The following is a 14,629-nucleotide window of genomic DNA, read 5'->3' on the forward strand; positions in this document are numbered from 1 at the left end:
CTGTTACCTACTTTCGAGTAAAATGTCCATTGTTAGATTCAATTAATTCTTAACCAAAAAAAAGCTGAAAAACAAACAAAAATAATTTAGGAGTAAATTACAATTTCCAATTATGATTGTTTGCAGATAGAAAGCTTGTCTAACTTTTACGTTAATTTTTATTAGTTTTAAGTGAGGAAGAAATTTATAGCCGTTTAAAATAATAATTTTTTATTTTAAGAATTAAAGCTACTAAAAATAAGCTTCTATAGTTAATGACTGTATTGAACGTTTTATATTTTAAGCAGTGTATATTTTCACGAGATTAAAGTATCGACACTGAAATTTTATTATAGATTAAATAATCTCGTGTAAAGTTATGGCTCCAAACTTTAATAATGTAACCAAACATCGTATTTTTGAATATGCAGCAATAATTTTCTAGATATTTTTAGCTAAAGAAATTATATTTAATATGTTCAAGTACTTTTGTTTTCATCCGGTATAAAAAATGGTTTCTCATCGTCCAAGCTCCAAAAACACTGATCATTTGTATTCACCAATGAAAGTATTTACTCTTTCTGACGTCACCTTATCTTATCTTTTATATAAGTAATAACTTAATAATGTAAAGTTTGCCATTAGCGTAGTCTGTTATAACCAAATTTTTTTTTTCTAGGTTTTAGAAAATGAAGAAATCATCAAAAAAACACCTTTAATAATTTTCGACGCAAATCTAAGTCTACTGACGATCGAAACAATTTTAAAATTAGCACAGGACTATAATATACCAGGTGAGTAAAAAAAACACTTAACAATACACATAGTGTATTATATATTTATTGTGCATGACACGTTTAATCGAAAGTATGAAAAAGTAGCGTACCTAACAAACGGATATAAAATTACTTAAATACATTATATAAACCTACAACTTAAAAAATAACAACAATTCTAAATAATACAAGAGTATAAAAACTTAAGATTCATTCTTAGTACTTAGAAGATTATTAAGGCGCATGCAAGCAGAAGTGGACGGAATGTTTAATTTCCCTTGTAAAAAATACTTTTCGTATATTTACAAGATTTTAATTAGAAGTATGTACGTTAGTGCTCTATTTATATCTGCTATTCACAGTACAAAAATATCTTTCAAAAGGCACACGGTGCAAAAATGCGTGTTTTTTACCATCTCAGATTATGCTGAGGATTTGGTTGCATTTGCATGACGAGACTTTTCGATTCCCTTCTGAACTTGTAGCTCTGACGTGCTTCATAATACAAACAGACTGCAGCAAAACCGTGGAAAAAGAATGAAATTACCGCTAAACCATAAGACCAACAAAGGTAATTATAGTTGGGGTACATCAACCAATCGCGACGTACGTGCGATCCTCCAAAGACGGCAACGGCAAAAAACATGAAAACAGCTGAGGAAAAGAGAATGCTAAAATATCTAAATAATTGACTCACTTGTAGTTGTGACACAAACAAAATCTATTGCTGACAAAATCCATTCATAGCGAAGAATGAAATCGAGGGGCCAACGGCAGAGTTGAAGCGCCATAACGACCTGAGATCCAAAGCTAAGCAGGAAAGACATAGTTACAAAAGCCTGGACTGCCATGAGCCAAGGTGGGAGTATCCATTCACGGATTACGTGAAATTCCTGACTGAAAACGTGGTGGCAGCCGTTGAAGAGGTGGTCGAATTGGTAGTAAGGGTAGCGGAAGTTTTCAAAACAATACTCCCACAGTCCCATGTTCTTGAACTCTGAGAACGTCTCTTCAAAGGATTTGACCCAGTAAGGGCTGAAAATAGAGATTTAGGGGTGAGTGATTCAGGGTTTAGTGGAATTAAACCTGCAGAAAGCGATCATGAGGAATAAACCGGCGATGTAGGTGAGGAGGGCCCCATTCACGAGATAACCTAAAAAAGAGGTGTGTCATTTGTGTCTCAAACGATGGGTTGAATACGTACCCGAAGCTTTGGGGTACTCGTTCTTTTCCCCCGCACGCACCATTTTGTATAAAAACTACCAAAATCGTGGAAATAAGCGAAATTATTATACGTTTGCAAAATATAACAATTAGTAAGGGCTTGGGAATTTTGATTGTTTACATTTCTTAAGTTGGTAAGTTGGTATTCCAATAGGGCACGCCCACTTCATGTTTGTTTGATTCGTCACTCTATTTTTTTCCTTAATTATGGAAAATGATAGCGTTCATGCAATTAAAACCAAGTATAAAAAATATTTTATTATAACCTTTAATATAGTTATAAAGTACATTAGATATAAAAAAGGCGATTTTCCGTAAGGCAGGTTTTTGCGTTGATAATCTCACATGTCATGTTATAAAATGGTCAAAAAACAACAAATTACCTAAAAATGGACGGACTAAATAATTAAGATCAATTCTTGACCTCTACACCACGGGAATTACTTAAATTAAGTAATACCAATGCATAAAAACTAAAAATACACGCATCAATGCAAAGCAAAAAATTTGTACACATGGACGGAATGATTGAATTTTCGTCAAGCTTTCGACTCCCTCTGCAGTTCAAACCTCGTCTGAGATTCCATTAATTGTTCCCTCTTCCTCCTCTGGATATACAAATCTGTTAAAAAGAGTGCGGCGGCGACTAAACACGCCACCGACCCCACGCACCCCAGGACGAAAGACCAGCCAAAGAAATTATTATCGTGTCCGGGCATCCACCCGTTTGTATTGGCCGTACAAGCAAAAATAATAACAGCGATGCATCCACAGACGCCCCCTCCGAGCAGAATCAACGCGTTCAACCTTATCAAAGTGATGAATTGCTTCTGATCGGGGCCGCAACATAGGAAATACAATAAGGTCAAGATGGCACAAATCAAAACTGATATGAAACACAACGTAAAGAAGAATTGGGTGGCCACCATGAAGCCGGGAATGAGGAAACCCCGAATCTTGTCATACCCCGTGGTGAAGGGGTCATACAGCCACCGACAACCGCTGAAGAAGCGATTCTGGTTGTAGTCGTAGGGGTCGGGGAGCGACCGGAAACAATGCATCCACAGCCCGAAGCGGTCGAGTTTAGCCCCCGTGATACGGTAATCGGACACTAACCAGCTGGGGGTCGAAAATGCGACGGTTACTAGGATGAAAGCTATAACGAAAAAGAGTATGCCTAGATTGCCGGCGAGGGATCGACTTTTTCTCTGGGAAAATAAACGACAAATGTTACATTTGATGCATATACGGAGTGTTTGTTTACCTGGTCGTAATCGGCCATTGTTGCCAACAATTAATAATAATAGAAAAGTACACTGGGCGGTGCAAGAATTAGTCACGATTTCAACTTGTAGTCACTACCAAGGTTTCGTTGGTTATGTTTTGATGACATTAGAGTTGTTTTTAAAACGCACAGAGAGTGATTTCTGTGTGGCGTTGACCACACCTGTACGAGCCAAACAACGTGTACGGTACATGGTTTCAAGCGAGCGGCACGAGCGATCGTTGCTTGACCTATTTTTTTTCTTACTAATCACAGTTTTAGCCAATTTCTTAAGAAATTAAAGTTTGGGGTTTATTTTTTGTAATTACATTAATTAGTCGTAAAAAAACAATAGTCACGTTAGCAGCTGTGAATCATATGTCACAATTGCATAATTAATTATCTTTTAATTAAAGACGCTGCCTTTGATTTTCTTGTTTGAAAAAATGGTTTGTATTTTTGCAGAATATTTTTTTATATTTTCACAACAAAAACACTTCCTGGAGCAGGGGATAAGATAATTGATAACAATGCCGATAAAATTTATAAATATACTTCCGCGTTGTTAAAACAAATAGGTGTAAATAAAACTTCAATGATTTGTTTTTTTCGCAAAAAAACATTAATTGAAGTAAATAAACAGTCCGCTCTCACATGATAAGTGTCTTGACTATCTAAAAGGATGGCAGATAATTAACCTAGGACACATTAAGACAAGACATTCATTCAAACGTGTCCCATGCATATGAATATTCACTTTAGACCCATTACACAACAGAACAAATTACTTCAAGGTCCAGTCACAGGCACAACAATAGTCATACTTGAACTACTTCAAAAGGGAAAGAGAAAAAATTAACATTAACCCAAAACTTTTCCCATATTTTGTTTATTTTAATAATTTTATTGGCGTTAAACGAGTTTGTACAATATGAAGAGTGTCAGACACTTACTACAACTACAATTAACAATTACTTTCGTAAAAAAAACTTGAAATATAAATATATAAAAAATACAATACTCGTATTGGTATTCTATATACTAGTCAAGGCAATCATTTGATGTGCTTTCGTCGGACGGAATACAAATGAAAATATTTATGAGACACTTAATACTAAAATAAAATCTTTGTGTACATTTCAAATCAAGCTTACACAACTTAAAAATTGCAACTAAATTCGTTGAGTTTAAATGTCGGTGTGTGACGATTTGGGGACGTCAACACTGTATTCAGAGGCAGGTCTTGAGTGTCCCATTTGGCGGTAACGGGCTCGTCGCCCCTCAGCTAGATATAAGGCCCCCGCAGGCCACAAAAGTAAGGATCCCACAACGGCAAACGCGTAAGACCAACCTAAATCGTTGTGTTGCCAGTAAGGCATCCAATCTCTTCTGTCTCCATTCAATCCAAATATCATGACTGAAATAAAGCCACACAAACCAGCGATCCAGTGATTTAACGCATTGCTCATTAATAAAATAATGTATTTGTCGTGGTCTCGGCTGCAGAAACAGTAAATCCACGTCAGGGCTACAGCCACTAGAACTAAAGTCATGCACAGTGTGAAGAAGAATTGGGTGGCAATGAAGAAGCCAGGCAGGAGGAAATCGTGAATTATATAATACTCTTCCTCAAACACCCACCAACAGCCAGTAAACTGGTTGTCGTAGTGGTGTCTAAAATCTTCGAATTTATCAAAACAGACCTCCCATAAACCTGAAAATCAGTGGTTGCCACTCCTATTTTGTACAGGTGACTGTGACATACCTATACGGAGGAATTTCGGGTTGGAGATCTTGCCGTCGTTGACGAGCCAATAACCGGAACAGAACGCGGTTAAAATAAAAAAGAAGGATGCTACTGATAAGATAACAGCACAAATGCCTGTTTTTGTTTTCGCCATTTTTACGTTTTGGTTTTGACAGTTGGGGTGGTTAGCAAAACTAGGGACTTTTTAGTTTGTGGGTTTGGTGAGTCACTAAAGAGGGAATTTTTGAATTTCAGTGCTTTTTGAGCCAACCGATTTGGAAGTTTCGATTAAACCTTTCCAGACGGAGTTTTGGAGGGCTGTGAAGATTATAACACCGAATTTCAACGAACTGAAACATATCGCCGAGGTTTTGAAAATTGAAAGTAGAGATAGATATGAAAGTAAATTAGATGAAGTGGTTGATATTACTAGGAAATTGGTTAATTTTGTTGATAATGTGATTGTGACTTTGGGAGTGGATGGGGTGGTTGTTGCGCGAAAGGGTGAAGCGACTGAATCATTTTTTTCTTCTAGAAGTGATAAAATAGGGATTAGACATTATAAAGTAATTAGGAGTAAAAATGTAGCTAGCGTTAGCGGAGCTGGTGATAATTTAGCGAGTGGCATTATAGCGGGTATGCTGGAGGGATTGAGTGAGGAAGAATGTCTTTCTGTTGGTTTAGAAGCAGCCAAAACGGCGTTAACTACCTCAAGACCTGTTGCCGACACCTTATTTGGAAAAGACCATCAAGCTTGGAGAAATAAGGCTGTTTTTGAGTCTTTAATCTAATAAGAGAAAATTTTAGCATTTTGTTTTTTACATACTTTATACATTTTACATAATAAATCAACTTTAAACGAATATTTTTTTTGTTTGAATTTAGTTAGTGATTTTGGTGTAGTAGCGGATAAATGTTGGCAGCTCGTTGACAGATATTTCAACGGTATCAGCAGTTTTGACGTTTATAGTAGCAAACAAAAACGATTTTTTCGTAAAGGAAATAGCACTATGTCTGCTGCAATCAGATTTGGGGCTCGTGTGAAAGAATTACGACTTCATTTATGTCAAAAATCTGCAAGCAGCCAAGGAGTTAGGCAAGTATTTCTAACTTTTTTTTTTGAGGTTATATAACAATTCCTCTAGAGATTTCATCGAGCAACATTACGTATCTATTAAATCAAATAACCCCAAATTGCCTATTTTAATTAGAGAATGTTCAGGAGTCGAGCCTAAGTTGTGGGCTAGGCATGGTAAGGTCTTTTAAAGTTAATTATATAAATTCTATTTCTCTTTGTTCTGTAGAATTAGGCAAGGAGACTTGCTATTCACTCAAAGATCTCTCCGCCTCCGACATCCTCACAAAACTTCAGTCTGTGGCATAAGTGAAATGAAACACATTGTAGAAAATGTAAATAGTCTATAATTCTTTAATAAATTCTGAATATTGTCACACTACTTTTCCAAAGGCGGTAAGCCGAAAAGCTCCGGTTTCATTTCCTCCAACGAGTTCAATTTCAACGTTGCCATTTTCCCCAAACTCTCATCAGTTTGTTTATCAGGAACCCAAACCACCTGCATTCCCGCCCCTAATGCCGCCTGTACCCCATTTGGAGCATCTTCAAACACCAGACATTGCTCAGGCTTTGGTTTATCTTTAAAACGTGAGGCGCAGACTAGGAAAATATCAGGAGAAGGTTTGCCGCGTTCCACTTCGGGGTCGGTACCCCCAGTCACTACATGACTGAAAAGCGAGAAAAGAGATGTGTGTTTGGCCACTTTCAAGTCATAGGTGTCTTGGCCGGAGGAAGTGGCCACAGCAATGGGGACTTGTTTGGAGTGGAAGTGGCGCACTAGTCGCTCAGCACCTGAAAAATTCAGCACCTGCATTTTTGTAACATTTTTCAGGTAGTCTGGTTATGTAACTAAACTACTAAAAACGGAAAAATAAAAGTAAAAAAAGACACAACCAGATTACGTGAAAGTCTAAGTCTAATGAGATGAAGTTCCTCTACCTGGCATTATCCCTACGCTCGCTAGGGAATTTTCTGCCATGGATTTGTATTGTTGGAGGAACTGTGAAGGTGAGATGGGTAATTTCATTTCAGTGACAGCAACCTTGGCACCCTCCCTCTCGACTCTTCCAATTACTTTTGCTTGAATTTCTGGCGTGTATACTTTACCATATTTCTTGGCTATGTCGCTGAAGACCCGTTTGTAGATACTTTCAGTATCTGTAAATGGATTTTTGATTGTTATTACATACCTGGCATAAGATTGGCATCGGACATTACTAAAGGGTACTGTTCTTTGACCAAATTGTAATATTCTTCCCATGTGAGGGGTAGCTCTAAGAGTTTGATAACTTGTTTGGCCGCGTCAACCCCGGTAAATCCCAACACCTTTTGTTTGATATCATAAGTGTAGGTTTTGCCATATTTGCCAACTACGTTCTGGGCCGCTTTCGTATACAAAGGCTCAGTATCTGAAACGGCACAGATCGCAAATTGAAAAAGTTTAAACTTTCCGCCTGTGATTAGGCAACCAACATTACAAGGTCAAAGTCACTTCTGTGATGACATTCCCGCAATTTCCGGGAAAAACACTCACCTAGGAGCAGCCCATCCAGGTCGAAAATCACGTGAGTGACTTTCTTAAATGCCACTTTGGCCGAACAGGAGACTTTGTTCATTTCAGGCGAGCGCCCGCAGGGGCCACAACTCACAGAAATTTTGCCAACGTTTCTTCACCCCTTTCAAAAAAAATGACACTAATGACGGCCAGTTTCGCGAAAATCGCGAAAAACAAACCTATCCCGTCGTACACAGCCGACTTCAAGTGCGCAGACTCGTCAAGCTTGGATGAATTTTTGCTCCGGAAAAATGCCAGTGGTGCGCATGCACAGCCTATGAGTGGTGTGCATTCTTGCGGTCCGAACAGTCGCCGGAATCACCGGAATGTGAATGTCGGGGGTTGAGTGCCTTAGCAACCGGAGCTCGTGATGGAGCGAAGCTAGACTTTGGGAAAAAATCGCAATAAATTGTGTAATTAACAAAAAAAATTGAAGCGATGGCTGTGATTCAAAGGACTGACTGTGGGGGGATGGGTATACGACTTTTATTTACACAGGGTATTTTGGTTTTGGTGCTAACGGGGGTGTGGGGCGACCCCGTTCGGTTCTGCGAACAGGCCAGGAATGACATAGAAGCGGCCAAACTTCCCAAAAGTTGGCTCCAGGAAACACCGGTCGGTGGTAAGTTCATTACGACCCTCGTAGCAACCGTATCGAACCATCCCTTGTATAAATTATACGAAAATATCGATCGAGGTTGTTCGTGATTATCGAGTCAACATCTCAAATATTATTGCGATTGTTTTAAATGGCGAGTTTACACGGATTTTATTGCCCAGTTAGCGGATTTATAACTTCCGATTTTCGTATAAAAAATCACTCCCCGAGGAGCTTTAATTATTTTTTTATTGGATTGCCATAACGACGGCTGTAAAAAGCTTGTCTGCAGTCGTAACGTTCGAGGAATGTTAATTTTTAAAACTCCCGTTTTTTCGAAACGGCTGGCTTTATTCACACTATACCGGGCGGCGCACAAAATGTAGAAATTAAAAATTAATTTAGCAGCATTGAGAAAGAGAAAGGTATTTTCATTTCCTTTTTGATTATGTTTTTAAAATTACTCGAAAAAGAATTGATAGGTACAGGTGGTAGGTATGTACAAGAGATTATCTTGTATGTAATTAATCTAATTTCTTGAAAAAAATATTTCGTTATATCTACGAAATCAGTTTTGATTTTGCTTCTTCTCTCAAAAATATGGTAATTGGTGCACTCTTCAAACTTGCAAAAACTGGAGCATTGGCTCTGATTCGCTCAATATGTACATTATTCTTTATTATACCTAAGATACTTATACAATTATTACCTACTTTTCAAGTTTCAAATCAAAGAAATTTTATTACCTTAGATGTAAAGTAACCTTTTAGAGTACAACAGTTGTAAAACATCATTTAATAAAGTCGAGAAGGTTTGACTGAGACACCCTGTGTGTTTCCAACAAGAAATAATAAAAACATTTTCTAAGAATTAAATGGCTTATGCTGAATATAATAAACCACATTGGGTTTAATTCGATGATAAATTACACAATTATTTATTTAAATGTTATTTTTGGTTGGTTGAGGACACACCCTTGGACATGCATTAATTATTAAATACTCTGCGGCGATAAAGGGCACGAAACTGCAAAAACCTCCGGCCATCAGTCACTTACCTGTCACCCTTATCACCGGATTTGGGGGTAGATAAGGCACTTTTTCTTATGGAAGAAAATTTCGTGTCTTAAATCAATCGCCTGTCTCAAATCTGACCTTTCCGTGAATATGTAAATAAGTAAACAGTCATTGCTTTCCCGAGGCGATTATCTCCGATACCGTCTCGATAATTTAGACTTTAGGAAGCTGTGTATGGCCCTTCGGCACCGTTGTCCCGCTGCGTCCGTTTAACTTTTAACACTAATAAAGATAAGAGTGTCTCCTCATTACCTCCAATGGTAATAAAATTCAGGTAGAATGAATCGTGTGCGGTCCTCCCGGAAACCCGCATCGCCAGCAAAAGAAACTGTAAATATTTCCCGATTGTGTCGAGTACAAAAGAAGGGCGTGCCGAGGTATTGAGCAACCCTAGACCTCTCTTCAAAAATAACTCCCTTTGCAGATGTGTGTGTCACTTCACACCCTCATTCATCACACGAGGGTCGTAATTGATTATTCACCATTTTATTAAAGCATTTCTATTGAAAAAAGTGTGCGACGCGCACATCCGGGGTTGCTTTTCATTTCAAAATTGATTGGGAACGTGCAACAGGGACAAATCGAACGGGTTCCCGTGGGAGACAAGTGTCGGCGACGATATCGATCGATGTGAAGAAAGTACCTGAGGTGGAAATCTCGGGAACGTGTGATTGTAAATGGTTAGGTGGGCTTTGGCGACGTTGCCGCTACCTTTATGAGTCTAACGACCGATTGTGGGTCGTAGAGGTTTGAAAAATTCACAGACATATGTTTGCGGATGACTTTCCGTAAAGGGAAATGAGAGTTTTTCGTCTTTTGTCCTGTCGGTGCATATTAATGAGACATTTTTCTAAGTGAAGCTTCACGAGAAAACAAAATGAGTAGTGAGTTATCAAAACGTAATTTGAAGTGTTGAGGGAAACTTGAAAAGAATACGTAATCGGGTAACTTTTGTCGAGAGGGTTTTTCCTTTGTCTGAAAGTTGTGACAAGAATAAAAACTCGGGGATTTGAAGTGGAGGATTATCGGGAATGGATCGGAGATTAGGTGAATTGTTTTTCCTAATAATAAGTGAATAATCGGATCGGGGATTTTATTTTAAACTCAGAGATTAGGTTCAAGTTTGTTTGAAAATAATCAAATTCTCCGAAAACATTTTCGTTTTAGTTTCATATAACACGTTTATTTTTGCCGGAAATTATATCTGCATACTATTTTAAATTCGACATTGACTGATRTTCTGCATTGAATGAATGAATAATTGTGGTGACGATCAATAAAAACAAACATTATACGCCAGAGGTGGAATGAAAATAGTAATTTTTACTTTAGCAGGAATTAACATTTCGAACACATTGAAAAAAAGAGGCAGAAAGTTTGAATAAAGCCGTCGATTAATATAATTAATTATAATTAATTAAAATAGACCTAGACAAATTTATTTTAGTTAATAACACTTTATTATTACCGTAAAAACACAAATTACGTTTATCGCTTTTCTATAAATTCCAATAAACGTCAATTGTCGTTGCGTAAGAGTTATTTATTCACTTGGGGTTTTTTCTCCCGTTCCTTCCGGAAAACATATGACTACCGGAAACACTTCAAAAAATTAATGCCAATTCTTATGAGTAACAATTGAGTCATAAATTGAATCTAACGCCGGCACTCTCGTCCAAATCAAACTTCTATTCTGAAACCTCAAGACGCCTCTTGTCGGAAATCAAATTTCTTTCGGTGTGATTTCACAGGAAACGATTCTGCGAACTCATCATGTCATCACTTACAAAAAACATTGTTTTTCGAGCATCCGAATTTAGTTGGGTACTTTGGAACGTGGCCGCTGTTTATTCTTGATAATTTTCCTTCCACAAGGTGTCACGAATAAAGAGGAATTATCTCACAAACCGCACATATGCCGCACCACCTTTTAAAATGAAGACATTACGAGCGGCTTTATCTCACAAGCACAAAGACGAGTTTGTTTTATAACATTTTTACTATATCCGCTGTTTATTGCACCGGTCGGTAGAGTCTAATAATAATGTCAGCTGAGGTTTGTTTTTTTTTCTTTCAGGAGATGAGGTTTTATCGAACATAAGCCCCTAATCCGGCTCTGTTATCTAATTAGCCACTTTTTGTTTATTTAGTTTGTACTCCTGTCGATTTTCATGGGGTCGTTTGGTTATAAAACGACACGTGCGTTTCCGGTTCTAATTTTAGGCCAACACGTGTTTCCGTGTTTTTTCAGACAAAAAACTGAAAAATTTGTAATGAGACAGAGGCTGAGTGAATTAGTGATTTTACCAGCGACCTGTATGCGATAAAAATCGGATACAATTTTTCTAGACACGGAGAGCGTCGGCCGAAGATTCTTCACATTCCGGAATAAATCCTACAAAATAAACAATTCAAATGCAATGGGTATTTATAATCATTGGGTCACCTATGGGAGAAAAAACCTCGGGTGTAAGTCGGGCTAATTGCCGGCAAGTGAAGACTTACAGACCTCTTTTGGCCGAGATCAAAGGCTAATTGAGACGAAGAGGCGGAAAGTGAAATATTTTTATTGAGGAAAAAGTGAAGTGTTCAGCTGCACCGGCTGCTACATCCAGACTTTCACTCTGATGAGAAAATTGGAGTTGAAATAAAATTCGAAGAGACTATAACGTTCGCCAGAAGTCCATCAAAACGTAACGACGTTGTAAAACGACATTGTTTGCAAATGGACGAGTCCGGGGACTCCGGGGATTCTCAGAAGTTTTGTAGAAGTTTAAAAAATGAAGTTATGACGAGTTTGCCACCAATAAAATATACTTTAACACTCACCATAAATTAATTCCTGTCATTTGAATATAAAATATTGGGAAACTGGAGATTAATAGGTCTACATTTCTTTACACGTTGTTTCGAAGTCATGACATTTTTTTAATTAAGTTTGGTGAATATTCAGGCAATTAATTTAAAAGGACGTCAATTCGATTCGGTTGACATTAATCCGAGGAATTTTTATTGATGCGTGTCCTAATTTTCCGATTCCGTTAGGTCAAGTCGAGGATTACTTGAAGTGGTAAAGTTGCACAAACCAGATAAGGCTAAACAGGGCCGTATTCGAACATCAATCCAAAGAGATTGCTTGTTTATAGCCAAATAACGGAATTGATTTTGATTTTATAACCGTTGTGGCAAAGGAAATGCACAAAACATACACAAACTTGGTATAAACAAACAAAACAAGTCAAAATTGGTTTGTCAAAGGGAGCTCATTGGAGTTTATGATGACCGGAAATTGGTGTCATAAAATTAAAGAAGCCATATATTTCGTAATTGTAATTAAGTAAGAAGAAAAAAGTGATAAATGGTAATTGTTTGCCTTTTTTAATGAATGAATGGGTGAATTCTTATGGTCTTTTGCCCTGAAAGCTGACAAGAAAATATATTTTATGATTTATTTTTTATTCAAGAGTAGTAATTTGGATAAAAATAAATAAAAGAATCGTAGGTATATTTGAGTCTCTTTGAAGATCAAACTGACGAAGTAAGTATTTTAATTTCTATAGTAAACTTTTAAATATTTCTTTAACATGAAATCATAACTGTGTCGATCTAAAAACTGTTTTCGATATTAGACGAGGGTAAGTAAACAAAGTAAAAGTTATTGGCAAACCGACTATTAATTTTCAGAGAATTGTAATTAAAGGTGATTTTTTTTGCTTTTAACCCTTTTTATCGGCGCTGAATTCAGTTTTTTCAGTTTGCTTCACAACTGGACACTTTCTATTACGGTCCTGTTTACAGTTTCCACTTAATTGGCCTTCTGTGTTCATTTGTCTCAATTTGGAGTGGATCTTTCGCCTAAGATCCTTAAGTGGTAGATTTCAACATAACTTTGTATTCTTGACGACTGAAACTTGGTTGCTGTGCTTAAATTCACCTTTTGGCAACCCTTCACCATAACGGCATGTGTTGAATGTCGATGCAGCTGCACGATTGCATTCCGGTTAAACTCCTGACCTTGCAGGCACATTTCCTTCAGCATCGTCCAAAAAGTTCGCCTCCAAAGATGCTTTATTTATCAACGCAGCAAGGAAAATAAACGAGGCGATTTTAGATCTCGGGCCTTTGGCCGGCGTTTCGCATTTACGCCAGATTTAGATCTCGTTAATTGTTTGGGGAATCCGTGAGCGTTTTTTTGGAGTGTTTTATGGTTTTATCTCGGCAGTGATAAATATTTATGGGAAAAATATGAAAATGGTGGCGATCCGGAGTCCCCTCACGCGCCAAAACACACATTCAACTACCGACCATCAGGATAAACAGTTTATGAAAGTTTCCTTTATCTAGAGATAAAACACGTGTAAAAGACGACTTACGAGACAGACCAAATAAACAGATCTAAGAGCGGTATGCGTGTCAACACAAGGTAAATATACAGCGCTCTCGCCACCAAAAAACGAACATCGGGACGTATTTACACAACAAATTACTTGGGTCGAGACGAAAATTCCTACATTGGGTTTTAAAATCGTTTTTCCGCGATTTTTACCTGAATCGAAAATTCGCCGCAGGCCACCGTTCGATTGGTGGGACGACCGATTGCGTCAAAATCGTGTTTACAAAACAGTCAATGGGCAGCATTATGGACCCGTTAAAAGCGCTATCGCTTCCACAATACCGGCCTTTTTAATAAAGTAATTGGTGGAAGGAATTGATGGCTATCTAAAACGGCCATATTTGAGGCCTATTGATTTCCTGTGGCGTTGCGAAATAACGGTCAAATTACAAAAGTTTTTCATGAAAACGGATTTATACCCAGATTAGGTAAAGTAAACTGTAATGTATAGTTGTATCTTTTTGGTATTGTATTGTTTTCTCGAAAGATAAAAGATGAGAAGACCAGACAGGCGCCTGCGAACTAATAAATTAATCTCCGAGTGTCAAACGAGATTTATTTCGGTTTTTGTCGCTTGGAGCGAATTGAATTACCATTTAAGTTTTTTTTAACGAAAACTGCAATTTGCTTTGCTTTCCACGGCTAGAATGAATGGCTTTTATTATTTCAATTTGTAGGAATTTGTTCCTCACCAAGTGAAGCTTATATCCCATTCAATCGCTTCAACTTTTTTCGTGGTTTTAGTCGTTTTGTAATTAAAGTCAGTTTGGATGTTGCCTACGGCCTTGTGGGTTTCATTTTCCGCCATTTAATTCTCAAATCTCTTCATTTCTGCCTTAATTCGCACTTAACGTCCTTCCTCAATTTTTGTCTCAGATTTTCACGGTTTGCCTTTAATTAAAACCTCCTCATGTGTATCAGTGATAAGGGCAAGTTAATTTT

General features: G+C 37.6%; 6 protein-coding genes and 1 long non-coding RNA gene across 8 annotated transcripts in view; 2 read left to right on the forward strand and 5 right to left on the reverse strand.

Moving 5' to 3' along the window:
• LOC123013422 overlaps window positions 1-14,629 on the forward strand; it is a 66,209-nt gene that overhangs the window by 44,589 nt on the left and 6,991 nt on the right. The window contains exon 8 of the mRNA XM_044411918.1: window positions 659-773. Coding sequence (XP_044267853.1) covers window positions 659-773 — 115 coding nt within the window. The remainder of the gene's footprint in view (window positions 1-658; window positions 774-14,629) is intronic.
• Window positions 791-2,120, reverse strand: LOC123013415. The gene is made up of 4 exons (XM_044411912.1): window positions 1,960-2,120; window positions 1,842-1,908; window positions 1,453-1,790; window positions 791-1,409 (listed from the first exon to the last, which is right to left on the reverse strand). The coding sequence occupies exons 1-4, from the start codon at window positions 2,000-2,002 to the stop codon at window positions 1,165-1,167; spliced, it is 693 nt and encodes a 230-aa protein (XP_044267847.1). The 5' UTR covers window positions 2,003-2,120; the 3' UTR covers window positions 791-1,164.
• Window positions 2,223-3,467, reverse strand: LOC123013416. The gene is made up of 2 exons (XM_044411913.1): window positions 3,244-3,467; window positions 2,223-3,187 (listed from the first exon to the last, which is right to left on the reverse strand). Exons 1-2 carry the CDS (start codon window positions 3,259-3,261, stop codon window positions 2,519-2,521), a joined length of 687 nt encoding a protein of 228 aa, XP_044267848.1. The 5' UTR covers window positions 3,262-3,467; the 3' UTR covers window positions 2,223-2,518.
• On the reverse strand, window positions 4,117-5,188 carry LOC123013417. Its single transcript, XM_044411914.1, has 2 exons — window positions 5,009-5,188; window positions 4,117-4,957 (listed from the first exon to the last, which is right to left on the reverse strand). Exons 1-2 carry the CDS (start codon window positions 5,142-5,144, stop codon window positions 4,431-4,433), a joined length of 663 nt encoding a protein of 220 aa, XP_044267849.1. The 5' UTR covers window positions 5,145-5,188; the 3' UTR covers window positions 4,117-4,430.
• LOC123013419 (NADH dehydrogenase [ubiquinone] 1 alpha subcomplex subunit 2) lies at window positions 5,912-6,442 on the forward strand. The gene is made up of 3 exons (XM_044411916.1): window positions 5,912-6,086; window positions 6,136-6,242; window positions 6,295-6,442. The coding sequence occupies exons 1-3, from the start codon at window positions 6,001-6,003 to the stop codon at window positions 6,372-6,374; spliced, it is 273 nt and encodes a 90-aa protein (XP_044267851.1). The 5' UTR covers window positions 5,912-6,000; the 3' UTR covers window positions 6,375-6,442.
• Window positions 6,395-7,839, reverse strand: LOC123013414 (probable pseudouridine-5'-phosphatase). Of its 2 annotated transcripts, none has more exons than XM_044411911.1 (3): window positions 7,600-7,839; window positions 7,256-7,474; window positions 6,395-6,857 (listed from the first exon to the last, which is right to left on the reverse strand). In XM_044411911.1, exons 1-3 carry the CDS (start codon window positions 7,679-7,681, stop codon window positions 6,445-6,447), a joined length of 714 nt encoding a protein of 237 aa, XP_044267846.1. In that variant the 5' UTR covers window positions 7,682-7,839; the 3' UTR covers window positions 6,395-6,444. The 2 variants fall into 2 exon arrangements, with proteins under 2 accessions (XP_044267846.1, XP_044267845.1); XM_044411910.1 differs by lacking the exon at window positions 7,256-7,474 and adding an exon at window positions 7,005-7,223 and having other exon boundaries at window positions 7,600-7,833.
• Window positions 10,836-11,817, reverse strand: LOC123013423. Its single transcript, XR_006413270.1, has 3 exons — window positions 11,741-11,817; window positions 11,602-11,689; window positions 10,836-11,553 (listed from the first exon to the last, which is right to left on the reverse strand). It is a non-coding gene; the product is annotated as an uncharacterized LOC123013423 (long non-coding RNA).

The sequence above is a fragment of the Tribolium madens genome, unplaced genomic scaffold (genome assembly GCF_015345945.1).
Source record: "Tribolium madens isolate multiple individuals breed KSU strain unplaced genomic scaffold, Tmad_KSU_1.1 Scaffold_96;HRSCAF=242;Tcas5.2_LG5, whole genome shotgun sequence".
Taxonomy (NCBI): Eukaryota; Metazoa; Arthropoda; class Insecta; order Coleoptera; family Tenebrionidae; genus Tribolium; species Tribolium madens.